The sequence below is a fragment of the Sardina pilchardus genome, chromosome 17 (genome assembly GCF_963854185.1).
Source record: "Sardina pilchardus chromosome 17, fSarPil1.1, whole genome shotgun sequence".
NCBI classification, from domain to species: Eukaryota; Metazoa; Chordata; class Actinopteri; order Clupeiformes; family Clupeidae; genus Sardina; species Sardina pilchardus.
The window spans coordinates 13,752,564-13,769,529 of NC_085010.1; the positions used below are offsets into that span (position 1 = coordinate 13,752,564).

Below are 16,966 nucleotides of genomic sequence, written 5' to 3' on the forward strand. Positions count from 1 at the left end.
CTAGACTACCGGGAAGTATAGAGTGTACAACTTCATAGCAGCGTTTGTATCCCCGCCCCTGCTGTCACCGGCAGATCTCGCTGCTGCAAGAGGTCAGTTGGAGTTGAACTTGAACGTGAATATATGGCAGGACTTTTACTCTTTGGAACCAGGAATGTCCGCCTCTGGTCAAGTGTTCAGGTTGGTCAGCGCTTGGTGCTCTCCCATCAGTACCGCCTCAAACCACTAGGGCAGAGCGGTAGATAAAACAGAGTGGCGGCACTCCCATAGACCTCCATAGGAAAAAATGGCAGCGCTTTTTCCAGGCTATTTCCTCGTTATGGGGCTTTTGGCTCCCTTGGTCAGTAGTCAATGAGTTAATTGATTACACCTTCCAGCATCAGAAGTACATCCCACCCTCCTGCGATTCAGCCATTCTGCACAGGTATTTTTGGAACTTTTGATCGTGGCGGCAACATCAAAGAGTGTCGCAACTCTCTCTTTCTATGGCTCTGCACTAGGGGCTCTCACCCTCCAGTGTTGGAAACCCCAGCGAGACGTCATGTTGAAATATGATGTGTTGTGAACTCTCATGAAATCATCAAGGATGAAGGAGAGAAGCATTGGACCCTGCCCAGACTGTTTGTGTGATTTAGCGATGTGTGTTTATAAAAGTCAGAGGCCCACTCTGTTTACTCTAATAATGTAAATGTAAATAAATGCATATACACACATACATATCTATAGTCAGCATAAAGCCATTCAACACTGTGGCAAGGAGAGATGTGCACAGTGCTATTGCTATAGAGTAGTATAAACAAGGCACACAGATATAAATATAAATAGAAATCTAATGATATGTACATTTATAAATAAATGTAAAACCATTTACTTTTGTTCTCGTTTATCATGAATCCACCGTAGATAACAAATTTCCCCTTGGGGATCAATGAAGTATCTATCTATCTATCTATCTATCTAAATTGTGGTTAGTCCACAATTGGTTAGTCCGCAATCGGCAGCTGGAAGGTGAAGCATTTGACAGTGCTTGGATGTTGTTACATATTGGCCTAAATAAATACGTAGATTAATAAATAAATATATCCATACATAGCCTGTCCTCTCTTTCACACATGGATTGTCCCTCCCCACCATAGAGCACTTCCTCTTCATCGCTCATCTTCAAGGGCTTATTATGAAAAAAAAAAAAAAAAAGAAAGTCGTCACAGCCTGTGATGTGGGGAACTTTTAGATGTGCCATCAGATCAGCATGTATTTTCATCCTGCCCTCTGACATGTGTTTTGTTTGAATGGACAGCAGCCTCTAAATGGCACATGACACTTTCACCATGACCTCTGGACTCTGGAGCTGACGAACAAAAGGAATATAAACAGCCATGGGGCTTGGAGCTTGTAACCGGAGGGTTACTGGTTCGATCCCCGACCAGTCCACAGCTGAAGTGCCCTTGAGCAAGGCACCTAACCCCTCACTGCTCCCCGAGCGCCGCTGTTGGGCAGGCAGCTCACTGCTCTAAGTTAGTGTGTACTTCACCTCACTGTGTATTCGCTGCATGCTGTGTGTGTTCACTAATTCACGAATTGGGATAAATGCAGAGATTGAATTTCCCTCACAGAATCCAAAAAGTATATATAGCCTACTTATACTTAAACTGCTTTGTAAAGTTAGCTGCAGTTCATGATCTGACTACTGAGGGAGAGACTGAACGTGAGTGAAGGTGCAGATCACAGTATCAGGCAGATGGTCGGGCTAGTTGAGTCACGGTTAGCTGCAGTTCATGATCTGACCACAGTTTTGCATGTGGCAGTAAAAGAGTGCTGTGGAGCTCCTGACAGCAGAGATCACCAGGCCCATGAAATTTGCAGACAAAAAAACTCTCCCGGTGACAAACAAGTCTGAAATGCAGACGTTTTGCTCAACACACGTTTGTCCTCTGCCTTCGAGTGGCTCCTGTTATCTTTGGTACATTAAAACTGCAAACTTAGTTTTGTGCTACCCCAGATTTAACTTGCAATGGAACTTGCCATAGGTAGTTCCCTTCAATTAACAGCCGGCTCTTCTTATATGGACAAAGAAGGCAGTTTTGGTTCTTTTGTGTAGGCAAACTTCAGATGTCTATGACACAAGTGAATAGCCAGGGTCACCATGGTGCACTGTCTGAGGCGGTGATACTGCTAAAATATATGATGCATTTCAATTTAATGTAAAGTACCATAACATGGATGCTAATGTATGGCCCGCTGTCCTACAGATTCAATTCTTGTCCCTGATCAATAGGCACCATGTTTCAGCACCACGGACAGTGACCGCCGGCCTTGGCCTGTCCTAAGGTGGTCATTCAGAAACCGTTGATGGAATGGCTATGAATGGAAAACCGACGACTTTTGTACTTGACAGTTTATTTGTTCATGCATCCACCGTACATGAGGGAACAATTGGTTGCGCCAAAGCAGATGGCAGCTGGGAGGTGAAGTGTTTAACAGTGTGCGGATGTCGTCTAAATGATTGCGTAGGAATATTACATAATGGCTTAAACAAGTGAGTAATCAAGTAAATAAATGAATAGCACACACGCACACGCACGCACGCACGCACCCACCCACACACACACACACACACACACACACGCATTGCCCCTCCCCACCATAGTGAACTGTCTCTTCAGAGCTCCTATTCCAGGCCATATGATAAAAACATAGTGTCACAGGTGTGACAGATATCGTGAACTTTTAGACGTGTCACCTGCCCTCCTGTTTTGTTTGAGTGGACAGCAGGCGCTCATTCACCATGACCACTGGGCCTGGGTTACACATTTGTGGAGGACGCTCCAAACACCTGTCCAAAACCTCTCTTTTTATTTGAGTTTACAGTATCTTGTTCTATTTAATATGGACTGAGCCATGGAATATTCCCCCCAGTGAACATATTGCATCGTGAGCATGAAAGATTCTAGGCTTCAGGGCCACAAAGCTCAATCTTTTGTCAGACTCCAGGATTATGAAGTAGCTATATATATCCAGCAAATGATTCTGACTGATTCTGATTCTGTGAAAAACGTTGTGATGTAAAATCTATCTGAAAATGTTCACTCCAGACAAGCATTCCTTGTACTTTTTAAAGCCACAGACATTATTACAGTGCATGAAAATGCACTGTACTGTTCTTCCTAGGCTTCTTCTTATTACAGTGCATGAAAATGCACTGTACTGTTCTTCCTAGGCTTCTTATTATTATTCCGCTTACCAAATTCATTTTTTCTATTCAGCTTGAACCGTTTAACCTAGAAACTTCATTCAAACGTTGTAGCGTAGGTCTTCAATAGGGGCATGCTGCTATGTATTTTTCAACTTTGTAACTTTTATACTTTTTAAACTATAAATTAAAAACTATTAAAAATTTCCCCATAGACTTAACATTGGCCTCTATGACATCACAATCGGGTCGTTAAGCAATTAGAATCTTATGCCAGGTGGCCAGCCCCACCTGCAGCAGCTCTCTCTCTCTCAGGCTTTAAGCATACAATCTCTCTGTGAAGACTACATATCCTGTTTTCTCTTTCCACAACTGTTTCAAAATAAAAGTCCTCACTGCAATAATACACTATTAAATCATTTAACCATTGAAACTACTCAACTATTTAACTGTTCAACCATTCCAACTGTCAGTTATCATCAACTATGCCTCCAGTCAACTACATGAGACCTCCATGTACCTAGTAACCAACATAGCAACCATTAAAATGAAGCGTTTATGACCGTTTCCATAGCAACCAACATGAGTTTACTACAGTAACTTCTTTATTCCTGATAGTGGCAGCCATGGAAACCCTATCAACAAATGTTTCAAAATAAAAGTCCTCAGTAGCAAGTTAGCTAGTTAGCATGGTTAGCATAATTAGCATTGTTAACATTTTTTAACATAGCTGCTAGAAATGATTAGCTAAGTCAGCTAATCAACCTGGTTAGCATTGTTAACATAGTTAGCATTGTTAGCATAGTTAGCATTTTTAGCATAACTGCTAGAAATCATCAACTAAGTCAGCTAATCAACCTGGTTAGCATTGTTAGCATAGTTAACATTTTTAACATTACTGCTAGAAATCATTTGCTAAGGTAGCTAATCAACCTGGTTAGCATTGTTAACATAGTTAGCAGTGCTAACATTGTTAGCATTTTTACCATAACTGCTAGAAATCATTAGCTAAGTTAACCGATCGACCTGGTTATCATTCTTAGCATAGTTAACATCTGTTTACAGCATCTGTTTCTAACATTTGTTAGAAATCATTAGTTAGGTTAGAACTGGAATGTTTAAGCTTTCACTATCAGCTTTCTTTAAACTATGCAACCACCATGTTTACCCTAGCTACACCTTAGTAACCATATCTACATTATCTATCTATAAAAAAAATTGCATTTTCATGCACTGGTAATTCCTTGGAATTGCATTTCTAGTTACAGTGCATGAAAATGCACTGTACTGTTCTTCCAAAACTTCTTCTTCTTATTACAGTGCATGAAAATGCACTGTACTGTTCTTCCAAGGCTTCTTCTTCTTATTATTATTCCGCTGATCAAATTCATTTTTTCTATTCAGCTTGAACCGTTTAACTTAGAAACTTCATTCAAACGTCGCAACGTAGGTCTTAAATAGGGGAATGCTGCTAAGTATTTTTCAACTTTGCAACTTTTATACTTTTTAAACTATAAATTAAAAACTATTACAAATTTCCCCATAGACTTAACATTGGCCTCTATGACATCACAATCGGATCATTAAGCAATTAGAATCTTATGCCAGGTGGCCAGCCCCACCTGCAGCAGCTCTCTCTCTCTCTCAGGCTACATACACTGGCTCTCTTAAGACTAGACAGTTAAATTGATTACACCTGTATCTGTATCCACTACTCTCAGTAGAGAGCTGTGTCTCTCCAGTCTACAAGAATATAAGGCACATTCCATCCAACTTTCTATCCATTCATCTTCTTCAGACCATTCACTCATCCACCCATTAAACTGTCTATCAACATCTATTAAACAATCTGCCTATCAACATCCATTAAACTCTCTGTCTATCAACATTAATTAGACTATCTACATTCAACTTTTAAATGATTTACTCTGTCTCAGGCTTTAAGCACACTCTCTCTTAAGACTAGCCAGTTAAATTGATTACACCTGTATCAACTACTCTCAGAGAGCTGTATCAGTGTCTCTCTTAACAAGAATATAAGGCACATTCCATCCAACCTTCTATCCATTCATCTTCTTCAGACCATTCACTCATCCACCCATTAAACTGTCAATCAATATCTATTAAACAATCTGCCTATCAACATCCATTAAACATTCTGTCTATCAACATTAATTAGACTATCTACATACAACTTTCAAAGTATTTACTGTGGGTGCCTCTCAAGCAGCGTTTATATGTCCTACCTCGCTCCTCGATCCTCAATGATCTACATAAAGAAAGATAGAAGAAGGGCTAGACTATCCCATTGTTGCCGCTCCATCATTCTTTATGTAGATCAGTGAGGATCGAGGAGCGAGAGAGGACGCGTAAACGCTATATGAGAGGCACCTTCTGTCTCAGGCTTTAAGCATACAATCTCATTTAGACTACAGATTCTGTTTCACTACTTCCTCTGTCCACAACTGTTTCAAAATAAAGGTCCTCACTGCAATAATACACTATTAAATCATTTAACCATTGTAACTACTCAACTATTTAACTGTTCAACCATTCCAACTGTCAGTTATCAACTATGCCTCCAGTCAACTACACGAAACCTCCATGTACCTAGCAATCAACATACCAACCATTAAAATTAAGCGTTTATGACCGTTTCCATAGCAACCAACATGATTATGCTGCAGTAACTTCTTGCTTCCTGATAGTGGCCACCATGGATACCCTAGCAACAAATGTTTCAAAATAAAAGTCCTCACTAGCAAGTTAGCTAGTTAGCATGGTTAGCATAGTTAACATTGTTAGCATAGTTAGCATTTTTAGCATAACTGCAAAAAACATCTAACTAAGTTAGCTAATCAACCTGGTTAGCATTGTTAGCAATTTTAGCATTGTTAGCATTTTTAGCATTATTGCTAGAAATCATCAGTCAAGTTAGCTAATCAACCTGGTTAGCATTGTTAGTTTAAGTTAGCATTGTTACCATAGTTAGCATTGCTAGCATAGTTAGCATTTTTAGCATAACTGCTAGAAATCATTAGCTAAGTTAGCTAATCAACCTGGTTAACACTGTGAGCATAGTTAGCATAGTTAACCTTTTTACCATTACTGCATGAAATCAGTAGCTAAGTTAACCAATCAACCTGGTTATCATTGTTACCATAGTTAACATTTTAACATGAATAGAAATCAGCAAATCAAAATGTTTCAGCTTTAAACTGTCTACCTTCACACTATCAACTCTCTGTAAACTATGCAACCACCATATTTACCCTAGCTACACCTTGGTAACCATATCTACATTATCTATCTATTTTTGCATTTCATGCACTGGTAATTCCTTGGAATTACATTTCTAGTTACAGTGCATGAAAATGCACTGTACTGTTCTTCCTAGGCTTCTTCTTCTTCTTCTTCTTCTTATTATTATTCCGCTTACCAAATTCATTTTTTCTATTCAGCTTGAACCGTTTAACTTAGAAACTTCATTCAAACGTCGCAACGTAGGTCTTAAATAGGGGAATGCTGCTAAGTATTTTTCAACTTTGTAACTTTTATACTTTTTAAACTATAAATTAAAAACTATTAAAAATTTCCCCATAGACTTAACATTGGCCTCTATGACATCACAATCGGATCATTAAGCAATTAGAATCTTATGCCAGGTGGCCAGCTACACCTGCAGCAGCTCTCTCTCTCAGGCTTTAAGCATACAATCTCTCTGTGAAGACTACATATCCTGTTGAACTCTCTTTCCACAACTGTTTCAAAATAAAAGTCCTCACTGCAATAATACACTATTAAATCATTTAACCATTGAAACTACTCAACTATTTAACTGTTCAACTATTCCAACTGTCGGTTATCTTCAACTATGCCTTCAGTCAACTACATGAGACCTCCATGTACAACCATTAAAATTAAGCGTTTATGACCGTTTCCATAGCAACCAACATTATTTTACTATAGTAACTTCTTTATTCCTGATAGTGGCAGCCATGGAAACCCTATCAACAAATGTTTCAAAATAGAAGTCCTCAGTAACAAGTTAGCTAGTTAGCATGGTTAGCATAGTTAGCATTGTTAGCATTTTTTAGCATAGCTGCTAGGAATGATTCGCTAAGTTAGCTAATCAACCTAGTTAGCATTGTTGACATAGTTAGCATAGTTAGCATTTTTAACATAACTGCTAGAAATCATCAACTAAGTCAGCTAATCAACCTGGTTAGCATAGTTAGCATGGTTAGCATTGTTAACATTACTGCTAGAAATCATTAGCTAAGTTAGCTAATCAACCTGGTTAGCATTGTTAACATAGTTAACAGTGCTAACATTGTTAGCATTTTTACCATAACTGCTAGAAATCATTAGCTAAGTTAATGATTACCATAACTTAGCTAATGATAACCAATGGTTATCATTGTTAGCATAGTTAACATCTGTTTACAGCATCTGTTTCTAACATTTGTTAGAAATCATTAGTTAGGTTAGAACTGGAATGTTTAAGCTTTAAACTGTCTACCTTCACACTATCAGCTTTCTTTAAACTCTGCAACCACCATGTTTACCCTAGCTACACCTTAGTAACCATATCTACATTATCTATCTATATTTTTTTTTTTGCATTTTCATGCACTGGTAATTCCTTGGAATTGCATTTCTAGTTATTATTATTCCGCTTACCAAATTCATTTTTTCTATTCAGCTTGAACCGTTTAACCTAGAAACTTCATTCAAACGTTGTAACGTAGGTCTTCAATAGGGTATAAGTATTTTTCAACTTTGTAACTTTTATACTTTTTAAACTATAAATTAAAAACTATTAAAAATTTCCCCATAGACTTAACATTGGCCTCTATGACATCACAGTCGGGTCGTTAAGCAATTAGAATCTTATGCCAGGTGGCCAGCCCCACCTGCAGCAGCCCTCTCTCTCTCAGGCTTTAAGCATACAACTCTCTGTGAAGACTACATATCCTGTTAACCTGTTTCGTCTTTCCACAACCGTTTCAAAATAAAAGTCCTCACTGCAATAATACACTATTAAATCATTTAACCATTGAAACTACTCAACTATTTAACTGTTCAACCATTCCAACTGTCAGTTATCATCAACTATGCCTCCAGTCAACTACATGAGACCTCCATGTACCTGGCAACCAACATAGCAACCATCAAAATTAAGCGTTTATGACCGTTTCCATAGCAACCAACATGATTTTACTACAGTAACTTCTTTATTCCTGATAGTGGCAGCCATGGATACCCTATCAACAAATGTTTCAAAATAAAAGTTCTCAGTAGCAAGTTAGCTAGTTAGCATGGTTAGCATAGTTAGCATCGTTAGCATTTTTAGCATAGCTCCTAGAAATGATTAGCTAAGTTAGCTAATCAACCTAGTTAGCATTGCTAACATAGTTAGCATTGTTAGCATAGTTAGCATTTTTAGCATAACAGCTAGAAATGATTAGCTAAGTTAGCTAATCAACCTGGTTAGCATAGTTAGCATTGTTAGCATAGTTAGCATTTTTAGCATAACTGATAGAAATCATTAGCTAGGTTAGCGAATCAACCTGGTTAACATTGCTAGCATAGTTAGCATTGTTAGCATAGTTAACATTTTTAACATTTTTGTTAGAAATCATTAGTTAAGTTAGCTGATCAACCTGGTTAGCATTGTTAACATAGTTAGCATTGTTAACATTTTTACCATAACTGTTAGAAATCATTAGCTTAGTAAACCAATCAACCTGGTTATCATTGTTAACATTTTAACATACCTTTTAGAAATCATTAGTTAAGTTACAACTGGAATGTTTAACCTTTAAACTGTCTACCTTCACACATTAACTCTCTTTAAACTATGCAACCACCATGTTTACCCTAGCTACACCTTAGTAACCATATCTACATTATCTATCTATATATTTTTGCATTTTCATGCACTGGTAATTCCTTGGAATTGCATTTCTAGTTAAATATATAAGTCTCAGAAATAGCATACGTGTGTAAACTGCAGTATAATTGACGGACACTGTTTATTTATCGTCTATTCAGGGTTACATTACAGGTCCAGAAGAATTTTTAAATTGTATGTTTTTGGCAAAAAATGCACATTTTGGCCTGTAGGGGGACTCGTGCAACCAACTTAGAAATGTGTTCAACCTAGATACAGCTGCCGAACTCATAGAATACTAAATAAATATCAACAGTGTTTTTAAGGGTTAGCTGCAGTTCATTATCTGACCACAGTTTTACATGTTGCAATAAGGGGGGCGCTGTAGAGCTCCTATCAGCAGAGATCACAGGCCCATGACAGGAGCGAGTAGCCAGGGTCACCATGGTGCATTATCTGAGGCAGTGATATTCTAACAAATGTTGTACTGAAGAAGATGTGATGCATTTGAGCTTTTGTGTTGTGTTAGAATGGACAGCAGCCTCTAGATGGCAGCAGGTGCTCATTCATCATGACCTCTGGGCCTGGGTTGCACATTAGTGGAGGATGCTCCACCCACCTGCCCAAACCCTCTCTTTTTTATTTGAGTGTGTTTTGTTCTATTTACTGTAATATGGACATACACTATTCCACCCAGTCAACATGTTGCATCATGAGCATGGAAGGATCTAGGCTTGGTTCAATCGCTTGCCAGACTCGAGGATTGCAAAGTAGCTATGCATTTACAGCAAGTGATTTTGACTGTGAAAAGCGTTGTGGTGTAAGATCTATATCTGAAGATGCTCAGTCTAGACAAGCATTCCTTGTGTAGACTTTTTAAGCCCCAGACATTATTAAATATATAAAGGCTCAGAAATAGTGTGTAAACTGCAGTATAATTGATGGACACTGGTTATTTATCATCTATTCAGGGTTACATTACAAGTCCAGAAGCATTTTGCAATTCTAGGTTTTTGACAACAATTGCATATTTTGGCCTGTAGGGGGACTCATAGGCCTAAAACAGCAATGTATTCAATCTAGACACACACACAAAATATATCACCCCTCCAGTCAAATGTTAGCATGGAGATGGGAGGCCATGAGCATCAGATATTATCTTGCCTTACTGCCATACTTGTGGATGTCTCAGCTGCCGAACTCATGAAATAATAAATATATGAACAATGTTTTTAAGAGTTAGCTGCAGTTCATTATCTGACCATAGTTTTACAAGTTGCAATAAGAGGGGCGCTGTAGAGCTCCTATCAGCAGAGCTCACCAGGCCCACGACAGCCGGGGTCACCATGGTGCACTGTCTGAGGCAGTGGTATTCTAACAAATGTTGTACTGAAAAAAAAATGTGATGAATTTGAGTTTGTTTTCTTTCAATGAACAGCAGCCTCTAAATGCCACCAGGTGCTCATTCACCATGACCTCTGGGCCTGGGTTGCACATTAGTGGGGGATGCTCCACCCACCTGTCCAAACCCTCTCTTTTTATTTGAGTGTGTCTTATTCTAGTCAGTATGACACTATTAAAAATATAAATTAATTTCAATTTCACTTAATTGAATTGAATTTAAATGTATATTATCTAAGAGAAGAATCCGCACACTTCAAGTCTTTGTGAAAAATTTGCTTTACTGATAGCAAGCTTTCGGTCGTTAGACCTTCGGCCGGCAGAAGGTCTAACGACCGAAAGCTTGCTATCAGTAAAGCAAATTTTTCACAAAGACTTGAAGTGTGCGGATTCTTCTCTTAAATATCCAGTCACTCTTAATCCTGCACCTCACACGGATGAGCGGTGATTTTTTACCTTTTTGCTTACTAAATGTATATTATCACCATCATATGGTTTGTAGTCCTGGATCTGTGTGTGGGTAAGGAACAATGTACTGTACTTTGACTGAGCCAGACACTATTCCACCCAATCAACATGTTGCATCATAAGCATGATGTGTAAATACCTCTAAGCTCAATGTATTGCCAGAATCGAGGATCAAACAGTATGTGTACATGTGCAGCAAGTGAACTTGATTGTGAAAAACTTTTGTGGTGTAAGATCTATCTGAAGATGCTGACTCTCTAGACAATCATTCCTTGCGTATACCTAAAAAAAACTGTGTGTAAACTGCAGTATTATTGAAGAACATTGTTTATTTATCATCCATTCAGGGTTGTAATCACAGGTCAATAAGCATTTCAAATTTCTAGTTTTTTGGACAGCAATTTTTGCCTGTAGTGAGTTCATACAACCAACTAAGGAATGTGTCCCGTCAACATACACACAGAAAACATATCTGTCATCCAGTCAAATGTTAGCATGGTGATGGGAGGCTGTGAGCATTAAGCCGGGTTAAGACTTGCTGCAGACAACGCGTTCGTGTTCGCATCATGGCTGCCTCGCGTATTTTGCGGTCGTTTGGTGTGTCGGTCGTGCACGTCGTCGCAAGCGAACATGACGCGTCCGCGAGATGCAATACTGATAAGAAAGTAGGGGGCGATCACTCCAAAAAATGGTGACAGTAACATGTTTTACAGTAAGTAACACTGAATTGACAATGAATCTAAAGTTTTCAGTAAATATAAATGCTAAAAACACAAAAGTACATGGCCTACAAATCACAGCATAGATATATATAAAAAAATACATTTTTGGAATATAAATGGCATTATAACACCTACAAAATATCAATTGTAAAAATAAGCTTTGCACATACTTTTTGTCATAAGATATCAAAGATCTTTTTGTCATAAGCTATCAAATATATAAGACATCTCAACAATAATCTCAGAGCTCCAGTCCACCACAGCTGATGTGAGTCCTCTGCTCTGCTGGCCTCTGCATGTGTCACTCCTCAGACTCCGCCCCCACGTCATCATAATCAATCCCTAGCAACAACAACAGTAGTCACTCACTCCACTGACCAATCAAAACAAATGTATAGGCTACTGATCAATACTGAAATCAAGGAATTTGTGTTAATTTATTTATAACACTGTAATATTTAAGGCATTTACTGCAACAACTAAATTGGTCCAAAAACATTAGATAAAAAAGTGAGTGACAGAAGTGACAGAAATGTAAGCAATATGTATAATGCAGTTGAAATCTTAGTGTTAAGCATTGCATTGAAGTAAACACAGCAACAACAACAACACAAACAAATATAGATATGACTGGACAATGGACTACTCACCTGTGATGATGCCACCATACTCTTGATCTTGGTCTGCTGTCATCATCCCTGCAACACCTGATGTCATTTGAAGGTCATCTTCATTCATGATGTCATCGTAATACTCCTGTTCTTTTTCATTGGCATGGTGTGTGTCCTTCACTGCTTAAATTAAATAAACATCCAACAATCATGCACATTAAGAAAGACTGGGACAAAATCATTACATTTTGCATACGTATTTCATCTGTGAATATGGTATGGCATAGTAACCTCATGAAATAATGATCATACACTCACCCTTGGTCATTTTAATGCCATTCTCATCAGTGGTGATGTCATCATAATCCTCCAGCCCCTCTTCTCTCAAAGACTCTGTGGACAGAAATTCTCTCATTAAATCATCCACCTCCACCAGCCACTGGCTCTATATCATCTCTCATTTCAGCTGCATGTTATACATGGCTTAATAGAATAACACTCCCAGCCCCACTGGTCCTTCTAAATTGAAGTCACCCTACTCCATTTACTCAATTTTCCCACTCAATAACTGTCAAAAGTGCCATTACAAAAACACCGCTCTCTATTTTTGAATCAATGGAAATTCTGAGTGATTACTAACGGTGGAAAGTCCAAGTGGAGATGTCCAGGGATGACATTCCTACCTGATATGAGTCCCACATCACTGTCTCCCACGTCATCATATCCTGCGTTCTCTATGTAGTCTGTGGAAGAATAGAAAATAATAGAATATATACTTTTTTGATCCCGTGAGGGAAATTCAGTTCTCTGCATTTAACCCAATTCAACCGAATTAGTGAACACACAGCACACAGTGAACACACAGTGAGGTGAATCACACAACCCAGAGCAGTGAGCTGCCTGCCCAACCAGCGGCGCTCGGGGAGCAGTGAGGGGTTAGGTGCCTTGCTCAAGGGCACTTCAGCCGTGGTGGACTGGTCGGGGATCGAACCGGCAACCCTCCGGTTACCAGCCCGATGAACTAACCAGTGCACCACGGCTGCCCCAAAGGATGAGTGGACAATATTAAACAATAAAAAGCAACCCAATCAGAAATTTGAGATCCATCTTTGCAAAGAGCAGCATTTTGTGCGAAGTTGCTCCCCTGCTACTGATGAGCACACTCTGCCTCGGTCTCTCTTTGATCTCACTCACCAGTCACCTCAGATGACTTCTCCACACTCGTGACGTCATCCTCCACATCATCGTACTCCTCTCTCTTCGCCTCTCCTGAATCAAGCAAAACATCTTTAACATATGCATGACAATGTACTGTAATACAATGAAATACAATTTATGTAGTGTAATTTCGGAGTAATTCTGGCCGCGGACCAGATTCTAACATTTAAACGCGCTTCGGTGGATTGTCTACACGCAGTTACACGGCGAATGGATAAAAGCAACTCGTGAAAAAGCATATAGGCACACTGATCGTCTACTTGAGTGATTAAATACTTTTAATGAACTCGGTTGTATTTACCCTTTCAATATTGTGAATATTGTGAAAAAAATGTAGCCTACATTAATTTTGACAATGATGGACTGCTCAACACGGAGCTAAACTTATTCTAATGACTACTTTGGATATACAGTGGTGTAGTCCAGGGTATACGCAGGTATACGGCGTATACCCACTTATTTTTCAGTCAACATCGCGTATACCCACTTCTAAACCCCCTTGATGCCTTTCCCAGACCGGCCCGCGTAAGGTCCATGAAAAAACAGTAGCCAAGAGCCTATCATAGAGATAATGCACGCAAATCAACATCGTTGCTTTTATTTGTAAAGCTTTCTTACACCCATACGTTTGTGCGTGGATGCATACGACACCCTCACTGATGTGCTGGTGAGTAGAGTTTCGCATCGACACAATGCAGTTGCATCGGCGGTGACAACCTGTCAACGTTTTGTTTGCGTCGCTTACCAGCGCAACGGTAGCCAGAATGTCTAACTCCTACTGCTGCTTGGTGGCGATACGAATAGTTGATTTCAAAATGTTACTGATAGACAGTTTACAATCGGAATACCCCGTAATTGTAACCAAAATATGTCTGAGTTTATTTGCAAAGCTTATGTTAGCGAACTAGCGACGTTACCCACAGGTTGCTTGGAGCAGCCGGATCAACACACAGCAGAGCGAGTTGACCAATCAGTGCATTAAAGCAAAAACACCCTACATTCACAAAAAAGTTTTATTTGTGAATGTTGATTAACTACTGACATAGCCTACTATTGTCTGCTCCACATTTGCTCTGTATGTATAGTACCATTTAATGATGGTCTTTGACAAATTGCTGAGTGTTGATCAAATGGAGGCACATGTTTGTACTGACTCCTTCACATTTCCATGGCCTAGCTAGCCCAATTATAGCCTACTATTCTTTGTACCAGTCTTTGTAAACTGGGGGGAAAAAAACATATCAATGTCAAATTTTTTTGAGAATGAGGATTAAATACTGGACATACATATTGCTGTTTTTATTAGGCTATGTCTCCCTCACATTTTCACCTGTTCTTACTATAGTAACCAAAACCATATGATTTACTTAATGTTAAATAAGAACAGAATATAATTGAACAGAATTGAGTTCAGACTTGAGTTCTGTGTTTTGAGTTCGGCCCTCCTCAACAGTACCAGTTTCTCATGTGGCCCCTTGGGGGGGAAAAATGCCCACCCCTGGTCTACATGTCACTGTTTCGAGAACATGGCTTTTTTTCTGGACAATGTATTTATTTATTTATTAAGGTGAAAACCGAGAGTATACCCACTTCTCCAGGGACCACTACACCACTGTGGATATAGTATGTCTTACTTTTATTTTGAAATACTTGGTTGACCCACCTCCTGGCATACAATATGCTTATTATTTGCCTACAATATTAGCGTCCAGACAGTTATGCTACCGTGTGTGTTTTAAAGGCAATCTAGTTTTAGCGCATCGATATAGGCTTGTGGTTAGGGTCTCGAGATGAGTCCAATGTAACATACCAATACGCCTTGCAAGCGACGCAGTTTGTGCAATACCTTCGTATGTTTACTCAGCCTAACTTTACAGTTCATTAATAAAGACGGTTATCTGAATAATTGTTCGTATAGGTTACTACATCATTCTATACAATCAGCTTGGATTTAGCAGAGAGAGATTTTTTTTTGTCAAAAAGTTTAAAGACGAACGTTCACGGAGAAAATAGACCCTATGAAGAGCAATGGAAACAAAACGTTTCGGTCACCTCACCAGGTTTCACAAATAAAAAGGCCGTGAGTTTAATCTGCAACAAAGTTTGCAGCCTGTTTGTAAGAAATATACAGACTGCACCGTCCACGAAACGAAGCGCCACCTTCCGCTCCAGACAGACGCACGAGAGAACGCTGACAGAATGCACAGCAGAATCTAACTTGTAGGCCTAGGCTATTTGTCCTAGATTTCTTCTTTCTCAAATCTGTTAAGACACACGCGGTATGAGTCGGCTATTTGTAAAATCGATATGGTAAAATAAAAAAAAAGATTTTTGAATAGTTCTACCTCGACGGGCCATAATAGGCTAATCCTGGAGGGCTGCTGGCTGCTCCTCTTCAAAATAACAACAACATAGAAGTAGAAGTAGAAGTAGTAGCCCTAATACTAGCACAGCTTAGAGCTATCGTATCTTTAAATAAGCCCACCAGAGCAGCCACACCTGTCAATAAAATATCGAGGTTGGTCTCGTTTTCGTCAGCCGCGACATCATCATACTCCACCGTTGGCTCTCTCAGAGAAGCAACTACAAAAGTAAAGAGAGATCAGTATCAGACATCGAGGGGAGTCCGTGAAAAGGCCAGCAGCCCCCCTCTCATATCCCTACCTGAGATGGGTCTCCTTTCATCCTCCTGCACGTCTTCATACCAGGAATTTTCAGCGTCAGATTGGAGGCGTGCTGTCAGACAGATAATAACTGTGTTACATTCATTGACCTAAACAAACATAACCGCGCAGTGTAGTTTGTGTAGAGACATTATAAAACACAGACCAACGCAGTATGCCGGGCAGTCGATTCAATTATCTAAAGTACTCAAAGCCTACATGCAAACAGCATGACTGCACACTGTGGTTTGACAGTTATGATTCTCCTCGCCTTTCCCATACGCTCATACGGTGTTTTGATGCAGCTGTGTAGCCCTCGAGTGGTTTTCTGCTTCTGATCTTACGACACGAAGCGCTAATGAGTTTCACTCCAACTCTCACTAAAGATTCTTATCAGTAGAGCAGCTGCACATCACTCATTTTTTTTTTTTTTTTACAGATCAGAGAACTAATTCAGGCATTCTGCCAATAGTGTGGTTGATGTCTCAATGTGTCACTTTTAAAAAAATATATTATTATTATTATTTTACAGTTGCCAATATGCCTGTCTGCAGACTTAGCCTCCGTGGCATGAGTAGCATAGCTTCTGAGGTGACGACCTCTCACCTCTATGACGACCTTTGGAGGAACCGGCTGTGGTCAGTCTGTGGTCCAGCTCCTCATAGACAGCTTCAATCAGCTCCACATGTTGCCTTTTGGAGAGAGCTGCAGGATAGGAAGAGTAAGGTACCGACCCCCGTGATAATATTTAATACAGTCATTAATTAAAGCATGGACTAAAACATAATGTAAATATT

The 16,966-nt window shown here is 39.4% G+C and overlaps 1 protein-coding gene across 1 annotated transcript in view; it reads right to left on the reverse strand.

Moving 5' to 3' along the window:
* The window catches only part of LOC134061713 (scavenger receptor cysteine-rich type 1 protein M130-like), a 40,994-nt gene that overhangs the window by 12,470 nt on the left and 11,558 nt on the right, over positions 1-16,966 (reverse strand). The window contains exons 15-21 of the mRNA XM_062517473.1: positions 16,776-16,874; positions 16,171-16,242; positions 16,006-16,089; positions 13,483-13,557; positions 12,972-13,031; positions 12,607-12,681; positions 12,328-12,471 (exon numbers count right to left, since the gene is read on the reverse strand). Of these exons, the coding sequence (XP_062373457.1) occupies positions 12,328-12,471; positions 12,607-12,681; positions 12,972-13,031; positions 13,483-13,557; positions 16,006-16,089; positions 16,171-16,242; positions 16,776-16,874 (609 nt within the window). The remainder of the gene's footprint in view (positions 1-12,327; positions 12,472-12,606; positions 12,682-12,971; positions 13,032-13,482; positions 13,558-16,005; positions 16,090-16,170; positions 16,243-16,775; positions 16,875-16,966) is intronic.